A 24,591-nucleotide genomic window follows, 5' to 3' on the forward strand; every position below is an offset into this window, starting at 1 on the left:
ATCACTAGCATCATCGTCATCTTACCTGCTCCGTCAACATCAGCGTCCAACAATGCACTATTACTACCTGAACAATTCACGCTCCATCATTCATATCATCAAGTACTCACGGGTACCGCCCACCGTTCAGCGTGTAAGTTGTTTTGTCGTGACAGGAGGATGTTTGATTTGGTCTGCTCTCCAAGGAGAGGGAGAGAGAGAGAGAGGGAGAGAGAGAGGGAGAGAGAGAGAGAGAGAGAGAGAGAGAGAGAGAGAGAGAGAGAGAGTTGGTTCATAGTTTGGGCCTTTTCTTCTTCCTCCACTACTGCTGCTACTACTACTACTACTACTACTACTACTACTACTACTACTACTACTACTACTACTACTACTACTACTACTACTTCTACTACTTCTAACTACCTATTCTACTACTATCTACTTCTACTTCTTTCTTCTTCTTCTTCTTCTTCTTTTCTTCTTCTTCTTTCTTCTCTTTCTTTCTTCTTCTTCTTCTTTCTTCTTCTTTCTTTTTCTTCTTCTTCTTCTTCTATCTTACATCATCGCACTCCTTGTCCTACATCACGCAGTAGCTCTTTTGACTTTGCCGTTTTCTATCGGATTTTTTTTCCTCCCATCTCAGCAGCTTTTTCTCTCTACTATTTCCTCCCCATCTCCTGAATATTTTATTTATTTATTTACTTTTGCTTTAATAGTAGTGTTTAATTTTACATATTAATAATAGTTTTATTGTCAACATAACATTTATTTTATCATACATTATAGTCATCGGCTTTTCGACGTGATAGTGTTTTGAATGTGTGAGCTTGAACGCGCGTCTTATTGTGTGTGTGTGAGAGAGAGAGAGAGAGAGAGAGAGAGAGAGAGAGAGAGAGAGAGAGAGAGAGAGAGAGAGAGAGAGAGAGTTGTGTGTATAAAAGTCGTAACGACCGAGAAGATGGAAGGTAGAAGGAGAAGCAGAGGATCGTGCCGGGCCGCTCACTGTCTTGCCATGCTAGATCGATAACGGCCAGCCACACGGTTGACAACTGCGGTCTTTTAACCTCGTCTTACATCACCGTACGTACCAGCGCTCTTGACTTTGCATTTTATTTATCGGGGATGCCAAATGTCCGGTTTTTCCGGATATTCCCAGGGTTTGTGTGGGTTTTTTTTTTCACTTCACACCCTAGTAGCGTTTCCTGTCTCCACTAGGAAGGCTACTTAAAACCCTTCTTATCAAGACAGAAATAATATTATTGCAATTGGTGCAGCACACTTGCAAAGGAGGGGGGAGGGAGGAGGAGAGATGGTTTGTGTTTGCTCATTTACAAAGTTCGTTTTAGGTGAGATCTGGTGCTGTGCTCATTTTTAATGAGGGTGTTTTTAATGAGGGTGTTTGTTTTGATTTTTTTCTTTCAAAAAATCATTTGGCATCTCTGATTTATGATAGGTATTTTGTTCGTTTTTCTGTGCTTATCCGATATGCAGAGAGATGTTTTTAAAAAAAATTCTAGAACAGCACCGCTACCGCTGGTATCGTGCTCGCTTCTCGACACCCCTCCAACCCCTCCATCCACCCACCCACCCCAGCACGCTATAGGACATTTTTTGTCCATTTCATTCTTCCAAAGCCATAAGGTCCACGAGGTCTGGAGTGGTAGCACAGCGTGTAGTTGAGCCTGTGCCAAAATGGCGTTTTTTTCGTGACGTTCGCATCAAAAATACTTCGAAGATAAGGTATTTGGAGGGTGAAAAAGACTGAGGAAAGAATTCGTTTTCATCAGTTTCTATAGGATAAATAATGTAAAATAATCCCCCCCCCCCCCCCCCAAAAAAAAATTAAAAAAACCAACAAAAAATAAATAAATAAACAAGCGAAACTGTTGATCTAGCTCCAATAGAACAGCAAAGATAGTTTCTCAAATGTATATATTTATTTTTTAATTTGGACAAGAGAATCACATATTTTTGGCTTTTTGAAAAAGCTATAAGGCTTTAACTACTATACCTTTGGTGCTAGATCTTTTTTTTTTGTTTTTTTTTTTTTTTTTCACGATTTCACCCAGACAAAACTTCATGTCCAACGTTTCCAATTTCAAACGCATCATACCGATTTCATCCGTTGTCCACTCTCGAAACCCCCAGATGTCGCTGACTATAAAAATGATATGCTTTGTCCAATGGAGAGAGAGATAGAGAGAGAGAGAGAGAGAGAGAGAGAGAGAGAGAGAGAGAGAGAGGGGGGGGAGGAGGAGGGGGAGAGGGGTAATTGAGTAAATATATCCAGAAAACATCCTTTTCCACACACGTGTGTGTGTGTATGAATGAATCACGGTGACTGATAATGACTACTTACACACGTGGTGCTTCTCAGGTGACTTTTTTTAATTGTGATTGTGTACGGCACTGTTTTGATAACCCATTTCTCTCTCCCTCTCCCACCCCCTGCTTCTCTATCTATCTATCTATCTATCTATCTATCTATCTATCTATCTATCTATCTATCTATCTATCTATCTAAATCCTCTTATTTTGTAATCTTGCCTCTGTTGGTGGGGTTTCCCCGTTGCCTTACTTTTTCTTGAGTACTTTTATTGTAATTATAGACTTTTTTTACTATCCAATTTTCTTCCTTTTTACTGGCGCTGATATGACCTGAACGTATTGCAAGTGTCGTAAACCCTTAAAAACATACCATGTTGTCTCACATTGAATCGTTCTTTGTTTTGATTGTTTGTTTGTTTCTTTCTTTCTTTCTTTCTTTCTTTCTTTCTTTCTTTCTTTATTTTTTTATTTATTTATTTATTTATTTATTTATTTATTTATTTATTTATTTATTTATTTATTTGTTTATTTATCTGTTTATTTTTTTTTAAAATTTATTTATTTATTTTATTTATTTATGTAATTATATATTTCTTTATACGTGTATATTTGTATCTTTTCTCCAGGCACCGACTTCTCCTAAGAATCTGAACCCGGCAGCCCCAGTGTTTCGCCAGCAGGAAAAGGGGCGTGCCGGAAACAATGCTTTCCCTTCAGAGTTGGCACCTTCGGCGTCGTCTTCCGACAACGGCTTCAACAGCTATGTCGCTGTTGACTCGGGCTCCTTGGGTGGGTACCATAGTCCTGACTATGTCAGTAGACATAAATATATTATAGGGAATGAGATTAGCGGAAGAGTACTGTCCCTTGATTGGACGTCACCCATAGTCTGTGACGCCACCGGCCGAAAAGTTATTAGAGAGAGAACGTCATGTTGGTTGTGCGCACGCGGAAGCGAGGACGAGAACCGCATGCGCACAACCAACATGACGTTCTCTCTCTAATAACTTTTCCGCCGGTGACGTCACAGACTATGGGTGACGCTAATCTCATTCCCTATATGCAGGCCTGCCAATTATTACGAAAGATTCGCAGAATTCCGAGATTTCGTCTCCGATTTCAGAACTTCGTGAGCATCTCTAAATCGTTAAAACGTATTTGAAATGGCCGTTGATGTCAGACTACATCATTTAGCGGATTTTGAAGTGGGGCAAATTGGTGATTTGTAAAGTTTATACATTAATTTTACTATTTTTATCTCCTAAAATAACGTAATTTTTAAAGCTTTCAAGTAGACAGGTTCTGTATCCATAACCAAACATGACCAGATGAAAGCTAGACTAAACTACTAAAGTATTTCTAGACATGTTCCTTATCTTATGGGAAATAATATAATCTATGGTCACAGTATGCCTCCTCAGGTTTGATGGTTGTTATTTATTTATTTTTTTATAGCTTTAAAAAAAAATGTTTTTTTTTTTACTGGGCGTGGGGGAGGTGTGTGTTTATTTTTTATTTATGTTAATAGCAAAGGAGAGTTATTACCCCCCCCCCCCCCCCCACACACACACACACAGATATTCTCATGCCCTTTCTGCCTTCATGTTCCATTGTATATCGCCTATTTATGTTTGTTATGTATGTATGTTTGTGTCTCTATGTTTATGTGTTGGTTCATATGCGTCTGTCAGCAGTGCACAGGAAAGCGACGCATGTGTTTTGTAATCAGTGTGTGTGTGTATTCTGTCTTGTATTTGGCTGAGGGCCAGTATTGCACAATTCCCATACCATGGGTTTACTCCAATCTCTAACATAATCTCTCTTCAATCCTCCTTTGTCTCTGTAATGTCATGGATTTCACCACCATCATCATCGTCATCACCATAATCATGATATAGCAACCCTCATCATCGCATCATCATCATATCACCACCACAATCATCAGAAATTACCATCATAAACATCATCATCATCATCATCATCATATCACAACCACTATCATCATCAATTACCATTATCATCATATCACCACAACCACCATCATCATCATTATATCATCATCAACATCATCATTATCATTATCATATCACCACCACCACCACCATCACATATCACCACTACCATCGTCATCATCATCATATCATCACCATCATCATCATATCACCACCACCATCATCAAATACCTTCGTTATCAGTGTCAGCATTAGCTTTGTCGTTTTTGTTGGGTTTTTCTTTTTGTTTGTTTGCTATTGTTGCTGCAGAGGTAGTAGTAGTAGTAGTAGTGGTAGCAACACTAGCAGTAATTGTAGCTGTTACTGTATTACTACCCGCAGAAGTAGTAGTATTTTTAGTAGTAGTAGTTGTAGTGTGTTCATCATCATCAAATAATATTCTGTTGTTGTTTCTCCAGGTTCAACATTGACCAACGGAGATGTCCATCACATTGCTCAGAGTAGCAACTACCTTCCATCCGGTGGGGTCTTGTCAACGGGGGCAGCCAGGGACCAGAGCCCTGCCATGAACCCACAGCACAGCCAGCAGGCTACAGGTAATGGTCATTGTCCAAACGAGGTGTTTTCTCCCTTTAGTTGTGTCCAAATCAGATTATCAGGCTTGCCAAACAGTTTAAAGTCGTATAATCATGCAGTTCTGGCATGTTCTTTTTATATTGGGATGTATAATTATACTGTAACTGATGTATGTCGCCATTTGAGAGCCTTTTCACCACACAATATTTTATTTGTATCTAGACGGTCTACCTTTTTTCAGACACACATGTCTGTTCACAATTTTCCTTTTTTTTTTTGGGATGAATAAAAAAAGTATTATTTTCATTGCTTCATCTGCCATGTTTTTTGCCCATTTTTACTAATTAGACCAACAAAATCCCAGATTTCACTTCCCAGAAATTTTATTTGACTTGAGAGTAGAATCGTGTCATAATGTGTTATTTGGATATTTGATTTGATTTTTGGGTAGACTCCTCAAATCGTGTAATGAGTAAAATGTATTCGTTTATCCTTGTGAATTCCATAGGTGGTGTTGGTGGTGGAGGAGGAGAGCCAGTGGAAAGTCAGACTCCGTCCCAGGCAGACAGTGGGGGTGAAGAGGGTGACCACGTTGGTGATTCTGGTGTTGTAGGAGTTGTCAATGAGGCTACTGCTACTGCTGACTTAGCGGGTTCTGAAGGTAACTGCAATTTTTTAAAAATAAAATAAAGTTATGATTAAAGCATGGTATTTAACTGTAGTTAATACATTTATTTTATTTTGTGTTCAACCAAAAGATAAATTTTCCTGAGGTGTAGCATGTTGTGAGGAGTTTATTTAGGTAGTTAATACTTATTCTATTTTGTGTTGAACTTAAAAGAGATACATTGGCCTTAGTGTACTTTGTTTTGTGGGGTTTATTTTAGTTTTATTTTGTGTTCAACCTAAAAAAGTAATCTACCCTTAGGTATAATGTGTTGTGAGTTGTTTAAACTGAAGTAAATATTTATTCTATGTTGTCTTCAATCTACAGAAATTACTTACCCTGAGGAGGTGATTGCACCTATTAAGAAACAACTGGAGTATTATTTCTCTTCGTAAGTCTTTTCTTTACTTTCTTTTCACTCTTTACCTTCAACGTGTAAAGATTTAATCAGTTTATTAAGATTTTGTATTTTTAAAATTTATTTATTTATTTATTTATTTATTTATTTATTTTTTGGACCCATAATGTCCGAATTAGGATTTAAAAAATCTCAAGATTCAAATGTGCAACCAGCATTTTCAGAGGAATATTTGTAAATGAATCATGAGGGGAGGACTTTTATAGGAATAAGATTCTGATGCATATTTCTCTCATCAATTCTGTTATTTTCCAAAATATACAAATGTTTGTTTACTCCCATAAGAAAATAAAATTAATACCGTCAAGTTGTATCAATTATCCTCAGGTGGAAATGTTTCTTTGTCTTGAACCAATTAGTGTATACTTTTTTATTTTTCATTTTTTTTATTTTGAGAATCTTCAAAAAATTTTCCAAAGGTATCATTTCCCCTTGAAACAATGATCTTGTTTTTGGACTCGAAAGCAAAAGTTCATTTCAAGATGTTGCTGAATCGTGTGTTCAAAATGACTCCCAAGTTTTTGTTTGTTTTACCGCCAATCAAAGAAATGTTTCATTCAGTTGCTATCGATCAGGCTTTTGCCGTCTGAAAAATTGGCAATAAATTAACATTGTGCTTTGGTGATGTGTTGTTGCAAAGATAGATTAAACGATTGTTGTATCATGATTTAAGCGTTATGTATGTTTTCTTATCCCTTTTCAGAGAAAACTTGCCAAATGACAAGTATATAAATACACATATGGATATCAACAAGTTTGTCCCGTTAGAGCTCTTCTCAAGTTTTAACAGAATGAAGCCCATCTGTAGCAGTATTGACCAGATGGTACAGGCTGTGCAGAGTAAGTGTAATCGTGGATATTGGGTTCCAAGGCCTCAAAACAGTATTCAGGGTTCCTACGTCTTCCTTAAATTCAAGTTCTGATTTTAATATTAAACATATAAATTTGTTCACTTGTCCATTCATCTCAGCAAGTCCATTCATTTTAACCATCCATTCATTTTCAGACCTGCCAACCTGTACGATTTCGCATATTTTAGTACGATTTTTGGACCCAAATATGTGGATATGATTCCAAAGGATTTAGTACGATTTTTTGGTAATATTTTAATATGTCTCCCCCCCCCCCCCCCCCCCCCCCAGGTTGAAAATGATACATTTGATGCAATGATATATACACACATCTCACATCCAACATTTTGTAAATTTGCTATTATTATATAATGCTAGTTTTCACAAATATTTTTTTCATACCTTTTTGAGGATTTGCATAGAATTATCCATGTAAGCTTATTTTATAGGCCACATTTAAGCTTTTACTTCTTGTTAAATAGAACATTTTAAGAGGAGATTAAATTTAACTAACATTTTTGACAATGAAGCCTTCAATTAAAAACTGTATTACTAATAAGCTTAAACATAAATGGATTATTTCCCTTTATACTAACTATCATTACTCTATTTTGGTTTTAAAATTTATATTGATCATTTATTTTTTCTTAGTAGTATCAGCAGTGATAGTAGTAGTAGTAGTAGTGCCAACCCTGCCATCAGATTTTGGTGGAATCATTCCTATTTTCAGTCTTCTTTTCCGCCATTGTGTTTAAAATTCTGATTTTAAAAAATAATGATAATGGTTAGATGGAAAAAATGGGTTTGGGGGGTGGGGGAATTTTTTAAAACTGATTGCCAAAAGGGAGCTAAGTAAGAAAATCAATTGCACTCCTCTTTCCCCCATCCCCTTCCCATTCCATTACCTCACAATTTTGTACTTTTGCCAGCTGTGCCAGAAAACTGTCTTTTGATGGGGAATTATCCATTGGTGACAAATTTCTATTTCTCGTCTCAAATTCCTATTTTCTGACATTCTGATTCCACTTTTGGAATATGAAGGTTTGACAGGTCTACACTCGCATCAACACTACCAACATGATTGGGGCCTTTCCGTCATTTATTTGGATGATTCGAAAGCAAATTCCTGAGCCTTTTACTAATTTGAAATGCTCATTTAGTTTAGTTTCTCGATAAACCTGATAATTTTGTAAGTACTAGAGATTGCTGTGAATGATGAAGGTTAGAGTTTATTTCGATTTTGATGTGGCGTTAGCTTTTATTTAACTTTTTGTATAGTGCGCACTTTTTTCCACATGTGCAGACTTTTTATAGTCATAGAATACAATTTTCATCCTGGGAAGATTGGCAGGTCTGCATTTTAACCAGTCCAGTTATTTCAACAAGTCCATTCATCTCAACAAGTCCATTCCATCTCAACAAGTCCATTCATCTCAACAAGTCCATTCATCTCAACAAGTCCATACAACTCAACTCATCTCATGATTATCTTTTAACATCCCCAAATAGATTGATGTACTTTCCCCTATAAATTTAAAAAAAAAAATGCATTGCCTCTTACTTTTCCATTAATTTCAGATTCAAGTTTACTAGAACTTAATGACGACAAGACGAAAGTAAGAATTTCGCAGACCAGGAAAACGTTGACCATGAGGAGTTTTCCTCCCACTGCCACAGAGGAGGTGAGTTATTTTTCTTCCATCCATTCCGTCCATGTTTACTCAGGCAATGTGGTTATTAATCAAGGTTGACAACTTCCAGTATATTTTCCAATCACCTACCAAAGGGAGAGAAAGTATAATAGATTCTTCCATAGTGGGCAGGGAGGTACTTTCTGTGTCTTCTATCCCCCTATATCTGTTTTCCAACTTGCTTTCTGTCTTTGTGTCGGAATGAGATTACTTGGTTTTGTCCTGGACCTGGCCGGACACCCTGGCTGAGAGGGAAACAGTCAAATGTATAGTTAGTTTTGGTAGGTGATATTTTTTTCCTCATAAATCACTGTGTTTTATATATGATTTGTAAACATTTGAGTGAATTCCTCTTGGCAGGGGCCTGTGCTCGTGTGTGAATGAAACATTTAGGTGATCTCAAACTTAAGTACTTTGACAGTGTGCTCTTGGAATCTACATCTATTTCCTGTTTGAACCAATTCCCCTTTGTCTTACCTCTTCTTGGATGCTTTAATTGTAATTCTAGAACTTTTTAGTATCCTATTTTCTTTCTTTTTACTGGCACTGGTATGACCTTAATGTTTTGCAAGTGTCGTAAAACCCTTAAAAACAAACCAAAAAAAAAAATTGTATAGTAGATTATGTCTATATACTGGAGTTCACTGTTCACAGAGGGGTTGGTCATGCGTAAAAGTTCGGTAAATTTTGCCTCCTGGCCTGGCAACCCTGATTAATGAGTTTTTAGATTTTATAAAAGGTATAGTTCTATGACAATTCCTGATGCTTCAATATTTTAATGCCTAACTACTGATACAAGAATGATTCTTTTTTTTTAAGGTAGTGCAAAGGCTTATATAATTTCAAAAATAAAAATGAAAAGTATCCGTTTTCAACCAACATTTCATTTTGGACATTCGTCTGTAGTGTTTTACTCATCCTGTTTTGTTGATAAAGGAGAAACCTGAAATGTCCACAATATCTCTTTTCATGTATTAAATTGAAGCTTACATTCAATTTGACATTGCTATTTATTTCTTCGAGCTTCAAGCAGCAACATTTACATTTTTTTTTTTCAGGATGTCAGACGTGTCTTAAACGAGACAGATTGTCCCAAGCCCCAGCATGTGGAGATGATTCCCTTACAAAAGTCATCCACCTCTAATTGGTATGTTAGCTTCACCTCGGAGCTCGAATGCCTCAATGCTTTCTTCAAGGTCCACAACTCCAAGATTGTGATTGAAGGATACAACATAGGGGTGAGTGGAGTTTTCTCTTTGCTTGCTGCTATACAAAGTCTCAACCCCATAGTGGGTAGGGAGGTCACTTACTATGTCTTCTATACATACCCCTATATCTGTTTTACAACTTACAACTTACATTGTCTGTCTTGGAGTAAGATTACTTCGTTTTGCCCTTTCCCTTGTCGGAGTGCTTGGCTGGAAGAAATACAGTCATTCGTATAGTTATTATTATTATTATTATTATTATTATTATTATTATTATTATTATTATTATTATTATTATTATTGTTATTATTATTATTATTGTTATTATTAGTTATAGTTGTAAATCATCTCTGTTATGTATTGATTTATTTGTTGTACTGCGTGTATAATGTAGGCATTTGAGTGTGTTCCTCTAAGTGGGATCCTGTACCTCTGTCTGAATGAGACTTTTAGGTGATCTCAAACCATGCACACTGATAGTATGCTCTTGGAATCTACCTCTGTTCCTTCTTTGTATCATTCCCTTTTGTCTTACTTTTCTTGGATGCTTTTAATTGTTAATCTCAGATCTCCCGACTGTTACGGAATTTTGCCTCCAGTTTCACAACTTTATGAGCATCTCTAAGTCATTCAGACTTATTGAAAAGGAAAGCTGATACCAGACTACATAATTGTCAGGATTTTGTTGATTTGTAAAGTTGACTCTAGCGATTTCAATTTTTATCTCCCAAAGTGGAATGGAATCAAATCGGGTCTTATATAGATTTCCCCATCCAGATTCAGATATTTTAGCAAGAAAATGGAAAATAATTATCGTTATTCCTTCAGGGAATGCTTAGGCAGCAACATCTAATGACACTGTGCTGAAGGGCATGATTTAAAAACAAAGATTTATAAGTAATTTAATGAGAAACAAGTGCTTTGATTGCCTTTGTATTTTTTTTAATTTTTTTTTCAATTGTTCCACCCAGTGTTGTATCAAGTCGTCTGGGACCCTTGCTGCGACGGGCTCCTTCCCAAGCCAAGATGAGAATCAGCAGCGTAAGCTCCTTGCTGCCCAGCAAACCCAACAAACTGCTACAGTGGCTTCAGTGGCCAGTTTTACGCAGCAGCAGTCGGTTGCATCGCCTACGGTGGCTGCAGCAACGGCAGTGGCGGCAACGGCTCCCCAGCAGCCCGCTACGCTAATGCAGCATTTTAACCCTATGACTGCTGTGCATCCAGCGGCTCTGATGGCTTCCACTGGTCAGGGCCTCTACTATAACCAAGTAGGTGACTTAACATCTTATTGATTATATTTGTCCCTCCATTTCAAAGATTTGTTATGGAAGGGAGGGGGTGGGACCTCCAAATTTGAAGAAAAGGAGGAGAAAAGTGTGTCCAAATGTCTTTTCTTTACGCAATCTATCAATATGTCTAATGAAGTGTTGGTTTGAACCCTTGGACTTAGTTTAGATCATGTTGTTAACCCTTTCAGCGCCATTGGCCACACTGTGCGGCCAGAGCAGAATCTGTTCTACTGGCCAATCTTGAAAGGCAAAAATGATAATGTAATCCAATCCAACTTTCTACAAAAGTTCTATAAATTGAACCAATGTTATCATTTCTTTCATCAGAACATTCAGTTGGCCCTAGGGCGGTATTTTAATTGAGATTTTGTACCGAATTTCAGTGTCGCTTTGTCTTAGTTTATCATTCCCATGCTGCCTCAATCAGGTGTCAGCCATTTTGTGACGGAAATGCGAATATAACCCCAGCGCTCAAAGAGTTAAATACAAGACTGTATCTCTTCTACATCATATCAACACCTTCAATTTATAAAGAAATATAGAATTTGTATTTAATTGCAAAGCAAGTATGATGATAGGGGATACCTTTCTTCTAAGAGACATTAAAAAGGACAATATTACAACTCTTTTCTTTTCTCTCTTCCCCTCCCACCACCCCCATTTGCCATTTCCCAGAATACCCAGTACGTTAATATGCCGTACATGACGGGGATGATCACTCAGACCTGGCCTGGAACTGCTGCCGCTACCATGGAGCCTGCTGGCTTAGTGAGTATCGAGGCCATTTGTTTGGCCTACAGACAAAGGAGGGCTCTCACACAACAGGTAGATGGTGATGGCATGCTCAAAATCCGGTTTGGTGATGATGATGATCATACATACAATTTAAAAAACCAAAACAAAAAAATAAAATAAAACTTGCCTCTTCTCTTATTTTCTCGAAGAAAAATAAGAAAAATAAAAGAAGCACTTTTTGCTTTGAAATTTTATTTTTGTGTGTGCGTGCGTGCATTCGTTTGTGTGCCAACACCAGCTTAAGGATTCAAAGACCTTTCCTCATTGTTCTGGAAGTACAGCAGGAAATTGCATGGCCTGATATTTGGTTTTTCTTTTTATGAAAAAAAAATAAAAAATTATAATAATAATAATAATAACGTGAGCTTTGCTCTATTATTTTATGTTTGGAGTTTCTCCCCCCTTGTTTTCTCTCACCCAGCATGGTTTTATTTGTAAAAACCTGCGATTATTCTAAAGCTTTGTAGTGGAAAAATTAATAGTTTTGTTGTTTTGCTTTTCTCAATTTTATTTTTCAATAAGTATAGTACAAGCTGTCAAGACACAGCTTAACCTTCTTCAGTCAGACCTGTTTCGATTTGGTTCTACCCTGTCAGTATATATATATATATTACTGATTTTGACCAAGAGACCAGGATAAACGATGCTACTCCAACCAGTTTCATCACTGCCAATTTTTTTTTGGTGAAAATGGTAGTATTTGGTCCAATCAAACTTTATTCGTTAAGGGGTTGATACTTTCATTTAAATGCTTAGCTTCCTCGATTTTGGAAAATAAAACTTTAGATGTATTTTTTTCTCCCTTGTATCTTTTTTTTTTTTTGAAATTTACGAAAAAGGCATCTAATTTCCAAAACTAAAATGTACTCCTGCTGAATAATCTGGAGATTTGGTTTGTTACGATGTGTACTTGTTTGCAGGTTTGATAAGCCAAATTATTATGGGTTTGTTGTTGTACTTGAAATACTCTGAAGCCAGGGTAAAAAACATTGTCCATTGCAACAATGTTTAATCAAGCCCATAATTGTGTTTGGTTAGCAGACCTGCCAATATGTGCATGTTGGTTTGTTATAATCAGTTGTGATACCTGAGAGCCCTGCCTACCTTGGTTGTGTTAAAAGTTATAGCTTTTTCTTTTTTTTTTTTTTTTTGTAATAAATTGATTTTAATGTTTTGTTTTTTTTTTGGCTTTTATGATTTATGCATAATTATTATTTGTTAAATATGTATAATTTTATTTTTGAGGGTGTGATAAAGGTCCTTGTAACATTCAACACGAATAGACATTATTTAATTTGAAGAATTTACGGATTTAATTTGATGTTACGGAATGATGTAGTTTAGGTTTTTCAAAAATCATTTTTGCTTTTGGTACCAGTCAGAGAGAAATTGATAAAAAAATCATTTCGTTTTATAGTTTTTCAAAAAAGTTAAAAACCTGTGTTTTTGTGTTGAATTTTACAACAGCGACTTTAAGTCACCTCCTCATATACCCATATGATAGATAAGCACTGCTTTTATTTTCCACGTTTTCCCATTTCTTTTCCCTCTTTTAATGACCATTTGTCATGAGTAGAAGAAAAAAAAAAGTTCATAAATTGATATGGAATAATGCAGCTATGTGGTCTAGTGGTATGACAGTCGCTTTCGGGTCGGAAGGTCCTGGGTTCGAGCCTCGCTCGGCACATAGTTGAATCCTTTGAGAAGGCTCTTTACTCACACTCTCTGACCTTACCAGGTGTAAAATGAGTACACAGCAGTGTCTCTGTCCGAAAACAATTGTAATATCGCCAATTGTAATGTTGCCGTTCGCCAGGTACCCCTTCTAAAGCGTTTTGAGCATGTTTAGTTGATATTGCGCTATACAAAAGCTCAATTTTAAAATTTAGAATTTTTGTAAGACGTGACAAAGGATGTAAGTTTGGGGACATTTTTTGTTTTTCTTCTTCAAATTTTGTTTGTCCCAAGTTAATAGAAAATGTAAAGTGTTTTGGGTTTCTTTAACGAGTGATGTGATTGTTCTAAAGTAGATTGAAGTAAAACGGAATATAGGACAAAGCACCAAGGGTACAAGGCATATGGGGAAATTGTCTTTAGTTTAAGAAGTCCCTGTGTCCTGATTGGATGACAAGTAGTCCATCAAGACTTTTTGTTGTAGTAGATTGTTATACTATAACCTTGTATTGGTTTTGATGAATTTGACAGTTGTAAATCTTGATCAAATACTGAATGCTAGCTACTTTTTGTGGAAGCAATGACAGATTATTATTATTATTTTTATTTTTTTTTGAGTTAAATCAGGTGAGAAATTTTGGTATTTATTAGAAGCTGTTTTAATCCCCTCTCTGAAATTTTTGGTGCTTTTTTTATAGGTTTTTAAATCATTGGACTGGCAGTAACCTTTTTACGGCTTGTCCTTAAACTTCTTGACGCATGGCGGAATAATTTTCTGCCGCGCGATGGGGTCTTGAAAAAAATTTCAAAGATTTGGTGGGGACCCTGTAAACAGTTTAATAATTGTATCGATCTTAAATCAACAAAGCCTTTTTCTCTAATCTGTGTATATATTAATTTTGGTTCTACATGTAGTTCTCCATTTCTTGAAAATCTGGCATAGGATAATTTATTAAAATCTAGAGAATCGAGGGAGGGTTTGTTGTCTAAGGAATTTTTGTGACATGACATGTGGAATTGCTTCTTTTTTTTTTTGGTTTAAATTAAGACAAATAATTCTTTTACCGCTCCTGTATTTTTGCCTGTATGGGAACAGATGCTACAAGGGAGTGGCCTTCAGCCACAGCATATAAGAACTCAGCTGCCTCGACCCCATCTGATGAATACTCAACAACGGTTTTCGAGGTATGAGTTTTGTTATCAAATTGTAATTTGTACAGTTGTAACTGATTTTGATTAACTTATTTATTTTGTGTTTAGAGTTGAACAGATTTATAATTTTGACCAGCATCTTGTACAGAATTAATTGGTTTAAACATATCTTTTTTGGGATCTTATTTCTTGCAAAGATAACACAGATTTCAGTAAAAAGTGGCTAAACTCAGAAACTTATCCTCCAGCTTATTAAATGGAAATTTTAGAGGAGAATTTGTGAAAAAAAGTTATTTTTGTAAGAAACTACTAAAACATTACCATTACCACATCCTCATCATTACTACTACCACCACCACCACCAATACTACTTTACTATTACCTCTACTACTACTACTACTACTATTACCTCTTCTAATACTACTATTACTACTCCTGCTACTACTACTACAAGTACTACTACTACTACAAGTACTATTACTACTACTACTTGTACTACTACAACTACTACTGCTATGATATGCAGTCCCAGGTTCGAGCCTTTTTGACAAGATGAAGGTAATTTTAATTGATTGATATAAGAATGAAGAGGCCAAAATTTTAAAAATGTGTCTATTTTTCTAAGTACCTCCTAAGTTCCCTAGACATTTCAATCTCTGAGTCTTATCCTGATTCAAAATGCTAACCTAAGTTGGTTCCTCCATAAACCAGATAATTCTGTAATCACTGGAGATTGCTGCCAATAAGTGTTTGAATGATGAATATCAGATTTTATTTCAATTTGGGTTTGATGCTAGCCGTAAAAATTTTGTATTGCACATCCCCGCAGTTTTTCCCACCGCTGCGGACAAAATAAAATTCTTAGGGTCATAGAATACCCTTTTTATTCTATGAAGATTGGCAGCTCTGCTACTAGTTCAACTGTCATCACCACTACCAACACTCCCAATAACTTCACTACCATCCCCACCACAGGCATCGGCACCAAAGCTGCCACAATCACTATTAACATCTTCTTTATGTTTAGTCATTTTGTAACTGTCACGTAATTTTGTTTGGTAGGGGCTTGAAAGGTCACTTCAGTTTCTCAGGGTTTGTTGTTTATGACTTTCAGGTGAAGTGATAAATTACATAAAGCTAATTTACCTTTCTTTTGCAGACCCCAGCGGCCAAACAATCGTCAAACCAATCTGGACAAAAGTGGCTCGGTGCTGGATCGAAGTCATGACCGTGGTTCCTCCCAGATCGGGTCAGCAATTCTTCCCAATTCTCGTAACAGCCCCCGGGAGAATAGTGCGAACAGCATTTTGTCCACCATTCCTCGACGTTCTGCGAACATTCGCGATGACGTCACAGTGACAATCGGTGGTGGCCACCAGACTTCTGGTCAGCAGCAGCAGCAGCAGCACCTCGTCTCTGCCATAATTTCTCAACCCCATACCGTCACTGTAGGCCCCGCCTCCTCTTCGGCTATCGTCAACCCGGTTCTGGACACGCACAACACCGCCGTTGCTGCTAGTGTCTCAGTGCCTCCTACCCCGGTGTCCGTGCCTGTCCACAATCAACTGCTGCAGCAGCAACAGCAGCAGCAACATCATCACCAACATAACCATCATCACCAGCAGCAAGCCCACCACCCCCTCCACCCTCAACCCTTAATGCCAAACTTGGGTGGCAGTGGCACCAGTGGTGGAGCTAGTAGTACTAACAATCCACAGACAACCAATCAGTCTGTTTTGAGTCACCACCATCCCCCCCACCACCAGTCTCACCAACCTCATCAGCATCATCCTCATCATCAACCACCACCTCCTATCCATCACCATCAGCAACAGCATCAACAACAACAACAGCAGCAGCAGCAGCATCAGAGTCAACACCACCAACAACCACAACATCATCATCACAGTCAATCCCAACAACAGTCTATGTCCAGTCAGCCCCCTCATCTTCCTTCCCAGCACCAGGCCCCTCCCCCTCCAGCCCATCAGCCTCACCAACCCCCTCCTCCCCACCACCACCAACACCAACAACACCACCAGCAACCGCATCACCACCCTCACCAACAGCAACAACAACAACAACAACCTCCAATGCATGCCCCGTCCCACCCACAGCACCACCACCACCACCACCAACAACACCAACCCCACCACCACCACCAGCAACACACTCACCCCCACCACCACCCACCCCATCACCAGGGTCACCAGCACCACAGTGGGATGATGCAGTCACAGCATCACCAACAACCACCACAACATCATCCCCACCAGATGCTACCACCCTCCACCCACCCACACCACCACCATCAACATTCCCCTTTTGGTGGGAGACCCGACCCTAGGTAAGTTGGATCTCTCTCTCTCTCTCACTATCTCACTATCTCACTCTCTCTCTCTCTCTCTCTCTCTCTCTCTCTCTCTCTCTCTCTCTCTCTCTCTCTCTCTCTCTCTCTCTCTCTCTCTATCTCTCTCTTTCTCTTTCTCTCTATCTCCTCTCTCTTTATTTGTAACGCTCCTGGATTTTTCCTTCTCAAATTCAGATTTTACCCCATGATATATAGATTTTTTTCCTTCTCAAATTCAGATTTTACCCCATGATGTATAGATTTTTTTCCGCCTCAAATTCAGATTTTACCCTCAGAATATACATATTTTTTTACTCTTCAAATTCGGATTTCAACCCAAAATAAACAGATTTTTTTACTCCTCAAATTCGGATTTCAACCCAAAATATACAGATTTTTTTACTCCTCAAATTCGGATTTCAACCCAAAATATACACAATTTTTTAACTCCTCAAATTCGGATTTCAACCCAAAATATACACATTTTTTTACTCCTCAAAATTCGGATTTCAACCCAAAATATACAGATTATTTTACTCCTCAAAATTCGGATTTCAACCCAAAATATACAGATTATTTTACTCCTCAAATTCGGATTTCAATCCAAAATATACAGATTATTTTACTCCTCAAATTCGGATTTCAACCCAAAATATACACAATTTTTCCCTCAATTGATTCACCAAAATACACATTTTCTCCTCAAATTCGGATTTCAACCCAAAATATACAGATTATTTTACTCCTCAAAATTCGGATTTCAACCCAAAATATACAGATTATTTTACTCCTCAAAATTCGGATTTCAACCCAAAATATATATATTTTTTAATTTTATGCCGTGGGTGGCCGACCTGTAATATCATTGAACTGACAACCTTATAAACTCTCATCAAGGTTTTCAGGACTCGGCAAACTCCAGAATTTTTCTACGACATCATAACACAAGTGATAATAATTTTTAAAAATATTTCAGAATCCTGATTTAGTTTTTTATTCTACCATTGTAATGGTCATTTCCAAAGTGGCATTGTCATGGTGCAATCAGAATGAAGATGTTTCCATTTTGGGGAAATACCTCATTTGACCTGTAACCTATGCACTGTGTGTTGGGTGGAGAATAAGATATATGTCCTCTACCTCTATTCTGTCCTGATAATGGCTGTGTTCCTTGTTCAGCCCCAAATTTTCTCTTTCAACAGCATGCAGCTGCTCATATTGTTGTTGTTGTTATTATTATTATTATTATTATTATTATTATTATTATTATTTGTTCAGCTGTATTTATTGTTATGAAGTATTTCTTTTTTTTTTCCTCCAATCTTTGACAGAAGAAACAAGAAGAGAAGAGAGGAGACTAACTTGAGGAACCCTGTATGTACCTTGATTGCTATTTGTTTATTTATAATTCATGGAATGAGGAATGATGCATTTTAAATAGCAGGATAGATGTGCTCTCTACTGTAATGTAATCCGTCCTCAAAGTTATCATATATACTGTATTTGGGGAAAATAGCCGTTTAATCCTGCTTCTGGAAATGAAAATATGAATCATGTTTTTTTTATAAGATGTTTTGGAACAAAAACATGCTTTGCATTGTTACATACATGTTAAATCTTATGAATTTTTCGTAATTTTACGACTTTTAGACAAATTTCATGGCCAAATACTAAATTTTATGGAAAATTATGAATTTTTAATTCTTAGTAATACTTAATAATAATAATAATAATAATAATAATGATAAGAAGAACAACTACTACTACTAGTATACTACTACTCCTACTATTACTACTATAATAATGATGATAATAATAATATTGTGGTTGTTCGTACACAATTTCAGAAATTTCGAATTTCCTTGTCAAATTACTAAAAATTGACATAAAAATTACTAAATTTGAAGTTTTCAATTTGGCATGTCTGTTGTTAAACACATCAGATTGGTTTGGTTTTTTTTTTTTCAAAGGCAGAGCTGTATACTTAATAAAATACTAATAATATGATATATTTATGTAGCGTCAATCCAGTGTTGCCCAGCTCTAGGCGCACATTGACAGGAGGGGAAATCATACATGCTACACATATATAATAATTACACTTCTGGGATATTGTGGACTATTTATATGCACACAGTTCCATTCATAACTTTATTAAGGCGAAGAAGAATCTCAAAAATTCGTCGTTTCCAAGGGAAAAATCCACTTTAAATAGCATTAGAAATAAATAATTTGCCCTCAGCATGATCCAAAAATGTTCCTAAGCCCTGAATATAGGTTCTAAGGAACCAACATTTACTTTTTTAAACAAGATTCAAAGAGGAGAATGCCGTTGTGTAGCTGGAGCCAAAAATTCGTATTTCTATGGATGTTTTGTAGTCCCAGGCAGGTCTGATGAAGGGTAATTGGTCTTTAATCTTTTGCTGGCTTTCCTCACATCACTACGCTCAGCCTAGATTTAAATTGTGCTTTACCTTAGCACTTGCTTCACCCTCAAAGGGACCGAGTTTGATCCTGGGTGAAATCCAAGATTTTTATCTGATCAGCAAGCTTGTGGAAGCTGGGTTAGTTAAACATGGTGGAAAGTACTTTGCGATCTACGGGTGCCATTCAAGAAAAGAAATTGTCCATTTCACCTTATAGAAACTCCCATGGGCCTTATCTTCACCGCCACTACCACAATCCTTACATCCGAATTGTTATGAAAACCACATTGATATTACCACCATTTCGGTGTTGTTTTTAAAAAACACGCTATCAGCAATGTCAACCAAATAGCAAATACTGTGTTCTTCAATAAAACTGCCGAACTCCCATTATACTCGCATTACCTCCAACTTCCTCACCGTTCCTATAGCTATATATATATAAAGTCGACCTTTCTTCATTTTCTTAACAATTATTTAATAATCCATTTATATTATGTGACTTGCTGGTCTCAACCAGTACACAGGCCTCCCCTTCATCTTCTCCCATTTTCTCTACTCCAACAGAGGGGTGAGCGTCAGCCCACTAATAGAAGTAACTTCAGCTCCCAAGTCCCGCCTATACCGGACAACTTCACCATGGAGGCAAACTCCTTCCCTCCCCTGCCTGGTGCTGCATCTGTAAGTATTGGGATGGTTCTTTGTTACCATTATCATAGTTTGCTCCGTGATTGAGTATGTTGGGTTTTTTTTTAGTATTTTTTTTTTTGTTTTTTTTTTTTTACTTTTCTTTTCTTTATTCCATAGAATCTTGATAATACTAATAGGGAACAAAAGTGTGATGTCAAAATCCGGTTCCACTCTCATTGGAAGTGTAAAATCATTCTTCTAGAAGACTGGATACATACCTTGTGTAATTTAATCTTCTGGTTTCATAGTGATGTCATCTTTATTTTCTAGTCTAAATATATGCCAGTCGTGAATAAAGATCACCCATCACCACTCTTTTACGTCCCGTAATCCTTTGAATCTGCCTAAACATCCTGCTACTAAAATAGATATGTATGTGTCACCTTATGATTCAATATGTAAACTATTCATTATTAGTCCTCCTCTGAAGGACTGGTTACATACACACTTCCAAGGATTTTGGACCTTGAAAAAAGTAGGTGTGATGTCAAATTTTCTTCCCTATTATTATATTACAAATATTAATTGCTTCACTTCCTATTTTACAGGGCTTCGCAATTTATTTATTTATCTATTTATTTTTTGTTGTCCATCTCTCTCTCTTTCTCTTTCTCTCAATATCATCTCTCTTTATCTGTCTCTCTCAATCTCTCTCTTTCTCTTTCTTTCTCTCTCTCTCTTTTTTTTTTCTTGTATTCCTGATATGTATTGAAATAATGCGACATTCCACCATTAATGGTAATCTTTTATCTTCCGTTTTACATTTAGTAAGGGGAGAATTAAATCAATTTTTTGTTTTTGTTTTTGTTTTGAACAGAGTACCCCTTCATCATCTGAGACATCTCAAGAGAACAACAGAACCATGCACTCAGATGTAGTGAAAGGTGTCGCTCGCGTGCCGTCCATGAACTCAGCCCCTCCACCGTCCGCCACCCGTGGCAATTCGTCTTCTTCCACTCCTAGCCCCATTCCCATATCGGGCATCAACCCAACTGCTGCTACTCATATGCCCTCCGTTATAGGAGGAGGGGCGGCGCAGGTATGTTGTTGTTTATTATTTTCCAGACCAACGGACTAATAAGAAAAAATTGTAGTTTTACAAATTTTTGGCTTTAATCTGAAGTAGCCGAGTGGTTAAGGCATTGCACTGTGACTTGGAAGGTCCTGGGTTCGAGCCCTGCTCCAGGCACTTTACCTTTATTTTTTATTGGGCAAGGTTATTAACCCCCAATTATCACTTTGACAACAAGAGTGATTCCTGTTGACATCAGACTTTTTTTTATTGAATTATCTATATTCCTTCATGGAATGCTAGGCAACGATATCGCATGATCTTGTGGCGAAAGGGCATAGTTATTTTTTAAAATTTTATTTTTAGTTAAATCAAATTCATTTTTTTAGTCTTGTTGCCACCAGAGCATATAGACTAAGGAATTTGAAGCGTTACTTTAATCCATTTATAGCAGGTTTGTATGGTATCAAGTTAATTAAGGTGCCTTCTTTGGTAGGGGTTCCTGGCCTCCCATAGTGGGCAGGGTGGCACTTACTGTGTCTTCTATCCCCCTATATCTGTTTTGCAATTTGCTTTGTCTTTGTCTTGGAATGAGATTACTTGGTTTTTTCCTGGCCCTGGTCGGAGTCCTGGCTGGGAGGGAAACAGTCGAATGCATAGTTATTGTTTTGGGAGATGATATTTTTTTCCTTGCAATTCATCTCTCTGTTATGCACTGTATTATGCTTTCTTTATATTATATATGATTTGTAAAACATTCGAGTGTGTTCCTCTTAGCAGGGACCTGTGCTTGTGTCTGGATGAGACTTTTAGTGATCTCAAACTAAGTACTTTGATAGAGTGCTTTTGGAATCTACACCTGTTTCTTATTTGAACCAATTCCCTTTGTCTTCCCTTTTCTTGGGTGCTTTATTGTAATTCTAGAACTTTTTACTATCCCATTTTCTTCCTTTTTACTGGCGCTGATATGACCTTAATGTGTTGCAAGCGCCGTAAAACCCTTAAAAACAAAAAACAAGGTGCCTTCTATTTCTAGGGCCCTGAACACTACGAAGTAGGCAGGTCTGACTTTCTGTTTTCACCAAATGTCTTGACTACATGTCATTTTTGGAAACCTCACAGTTCCTGCTTTTGGAATAGATTAAAATTAATTTTTCTTTGAATCGACGGAAATGTTTGCTCTTGGTTGAATAATGAAAATCAAATCAAAAACTAGTGACTATAACATAGCAATAGAATAGCAATAATGTTTTCTTAAAGGTTTTTGTGAGGACAAAATTGCTTAGAGAAAATGACTAAAACAAATTTTTTCCTGAATTTTGTTTCAAATTGTTAACCCTTATTTCTATCGCAAATTTTATCTGAAATGCTTAAGAATATTTTGAACCAATATTTCATCAATTCTTAAGCACTTCAAATATAATTTGCGATAGAAATAAGGGTTAACATTCTGCTTTATTTTAATTTTTTCTTTTAGTTTAGATTATATAAATATTTTGTTTGACGGGCAGGTCTGTGATTTTAGGGAATCCGATTTTGTAATCAACATTTTAAATATTGTTTCCCTTAAATTCGACATGACAATTCAATCTACATCCATTCTAAAGCATTTTTTATAGAGTTGTGTGGCTTGTACTCTTCTAAAAAAATCGAGTGAAACCATTGGAGCACCTTAAATTGAATTATTTATCAATGATTCATTTATTCATTTATCTAAGGGTACACTCTATTAAGACAATTCATTTGATTTGTCATTATAATTAAAAATATATTTTTTAATCTTTCAGGTTGTGGTAGACCCACGAAGCATGCCACCAACTAATACTGCTCCTGAGGAGACTGATTCTCTAGGAGGTGACGATGCCACATCTTCCTCTCAAGAGGAGGCAGATGTCGATGTCAGTGGAGGAGGCATCTCAGAGCCAGTAGCTGCCATTACCAGGCAATTCCGCCAGGAAGTACAGTTATCCTCTGGTAACTCTGAGCAAAATTCTGTACTTCATGGTCAAAACCGGTGAGTCGTGCTTCATGATTTGTTTCAAAATTTAAATCTTATTTTAAGGGATGGGGTTCAAATGTGGCTCACATTTTGTAACACACCAGGGAGAAGGCACTGGTGTAAGATTATACTATGATAAGGTGAGTATAAAATAGAGCTGGACAAAGCAGAAAGAAAAATATAAATAAGCATCGTCCCAAAACAATTAACTCACTTAGACCAGCAGTCTACGCTTATTTTTCTTGTATTTTTCATTCATGCTTTGCCTGGCACTATTTCGTACTGATCTTTTCAGAATTTACTAACATTTCCCGTTAAAAAAAAAAAAATTTAATGCAGACGTGCATAAATTTTATCCATAGATCATTATGTACAATGCATTCTACGCAATTAATTGATGTAACCCTAGAGACCTAAAGCAACAAACAAAAAAAAGATGTAACCCTGTTTTGATAAACAATAGAGGTAATTATATCGTTGAACTTTGAACTGCCGTCTAATGTATTTTTCGTCTCCGGGATCTCCTGTAGCCTTTATAAACTCATAGCCTAATATTAATGAAAAAAATTGTCACAAGACAAGTCAACATGCGCAAAAGAAAACAAATGGTGAGTTGTATTCAATAGTTCAACCAATGGGATCATTTGTTTCCTTGAGCACTTCTAATGACAACTCACTAGGCCGTGCACTAACATACGAATAGTAGTAGCAGCGCATGGCTACATATCCACACTGGAAGTCTCCAGCCAGTCTTTAAATTCATCATTGTAGTTGAGGACAGCCTTGAAACCTCCCGCTAATCTCGTCACAGGGCAGTGTAAGATTATGTGATCTGCTGTCTCTGGCATTCCCTGATGATGGGGACAGTCAGCTGACTCCCTCAGACCTCATTGATGCATGTTTAACATATGAGCATGGATGCAAGAGTGCCGGTTACAGCTGGCCTGCCGGCCGATTGGATTACCGAAAAAAAAACGTCGCCGGATTTTTGCGATTTGGATTTGATAGCTTTATTTTTTTAAAAATTTTTTTGGTTTGTTTTGTTTGTTTAGGTCCCAACAATAGGGTCGGGTACGTCCATATGATTAAGCGAAACTTTTGAATCACGATGCTACAGTGACCCGGAAGTGATAGTTATATTATTAAATTTGCAAAAAAAAATAAAAATTTTTAAGTCCGTGAATCTTGCAGGCTTTTTCAGATTATATGTCTGGTCATAAGTAGACTTGCAGGCTTTTTGAGGTCCAGTTGCTCGCACCCATGTATATGAGTGATGTCATATAAGTCAGGCTGGAGGTTAACGAAGGCTACAATTATATCTGTTGTTTAGCCAGGTTACTCTTACCCCATGCCTATTTATTACTTATTATTTTCTAAGACAAATTATAGCCGTAGTATCAAAGTTAATGTTTTTCATTTCTACACGTTTGTGGTAGTTGAATTAAACTCTCAATCCACCTGCTGATTTTTAATAAATTTTTTTCCAATTTTGAAAAGTAGCAAAATTCTCCAGGATTGAGTGAGTTAAAATCCT

At 36.9% G+C, this 24,591-nt stretch overlaps 1 protein-coding gene across 7 annotated transcripts in view; it reads left to right on the forward strand.

The window, feature by feature from the left end:
• The window catches only part of LOC144958503 (uncharacterized), a 55,457-nt gene that overhangs the window by 26,068 nt on the left and 4,798 nt on the right, over positions 1-24,591 (forward strand). For 4 of the 7 annotated variants that reach the window (XM_078890517.1, XM_078890520.1, XM_078890521.1 and 1 more), the window contains 15 exons: positions 2,934-3,096; positions 4,718-4,855; positions 5,344-5,496; positions 5,830-5,893; positions 6,624-6,760; positions 8,350-8,453; positions 9,521-9,700; positions 10,642-10,938; positions 11,635-11,727; positions 14,525-14,613; positions 15,740-16,927; positions 18,262-18,304; positions 19,924-20,037; positions 20,864-21,085; positions 22,846-23,072. In XM_078890517.1, coding sequence (XP_078746643.1) covers positions 2,934-3,096; positions 4,718-4,855; positions 5,344-5,496; positions 5,830-5,893; positions 6,624-6,760; positions 8,350-8,453; positions 9,521-9,700; positions 10,642-10,938; positions 11,635-11,727; positions 14,525-14,613; positions 15,740-16,927; positions 18,262-18,304; positions 19,924-20,037; positions 20,864-21,085; positions 22,846-23,072 — 3,212 coding nt within the window. Of the gene's footprint in view, positions 1-2,933; positions 3,097-4,717; positions 4,856-5,343; positions 5,497-5,829; positions 5,894-6,623; positions 6,761-8,349; positions 8,454-9,520; positions 9,701-10,641; positions 10,939-11,634; positions 11,785-14,524; positions 14,614-15,739; positions 16,928-18,261; positions 18,305-19,923; positions 20,038-20,863; positions 21,086-22,845; positions 23,073-24,591 lie in introns of all 7 variants that reach the window. The other 3 variants (XM_078890516.1, XM_078890518.1, XM_078890519.1) reach the window with 1 other exon arrangement.

The sequence above is a fragment of the Berghia stephanieae genome, chromosome 13, assembly GCF_034508935.2.
Source record: "Berghia stephanieae isolate SIO BIC M18660-M18661 chromosome 13, UCSD_Bste_1.3, whole genome shotgun sequence".
Taxonomy (NCBI): domain Eukaryota; kingdom Metazoa; phylum Mollusca; class Gastropoda; order Nudibranchia; family Aeolidiidae; genus Berghia; species Berghia stephanieae.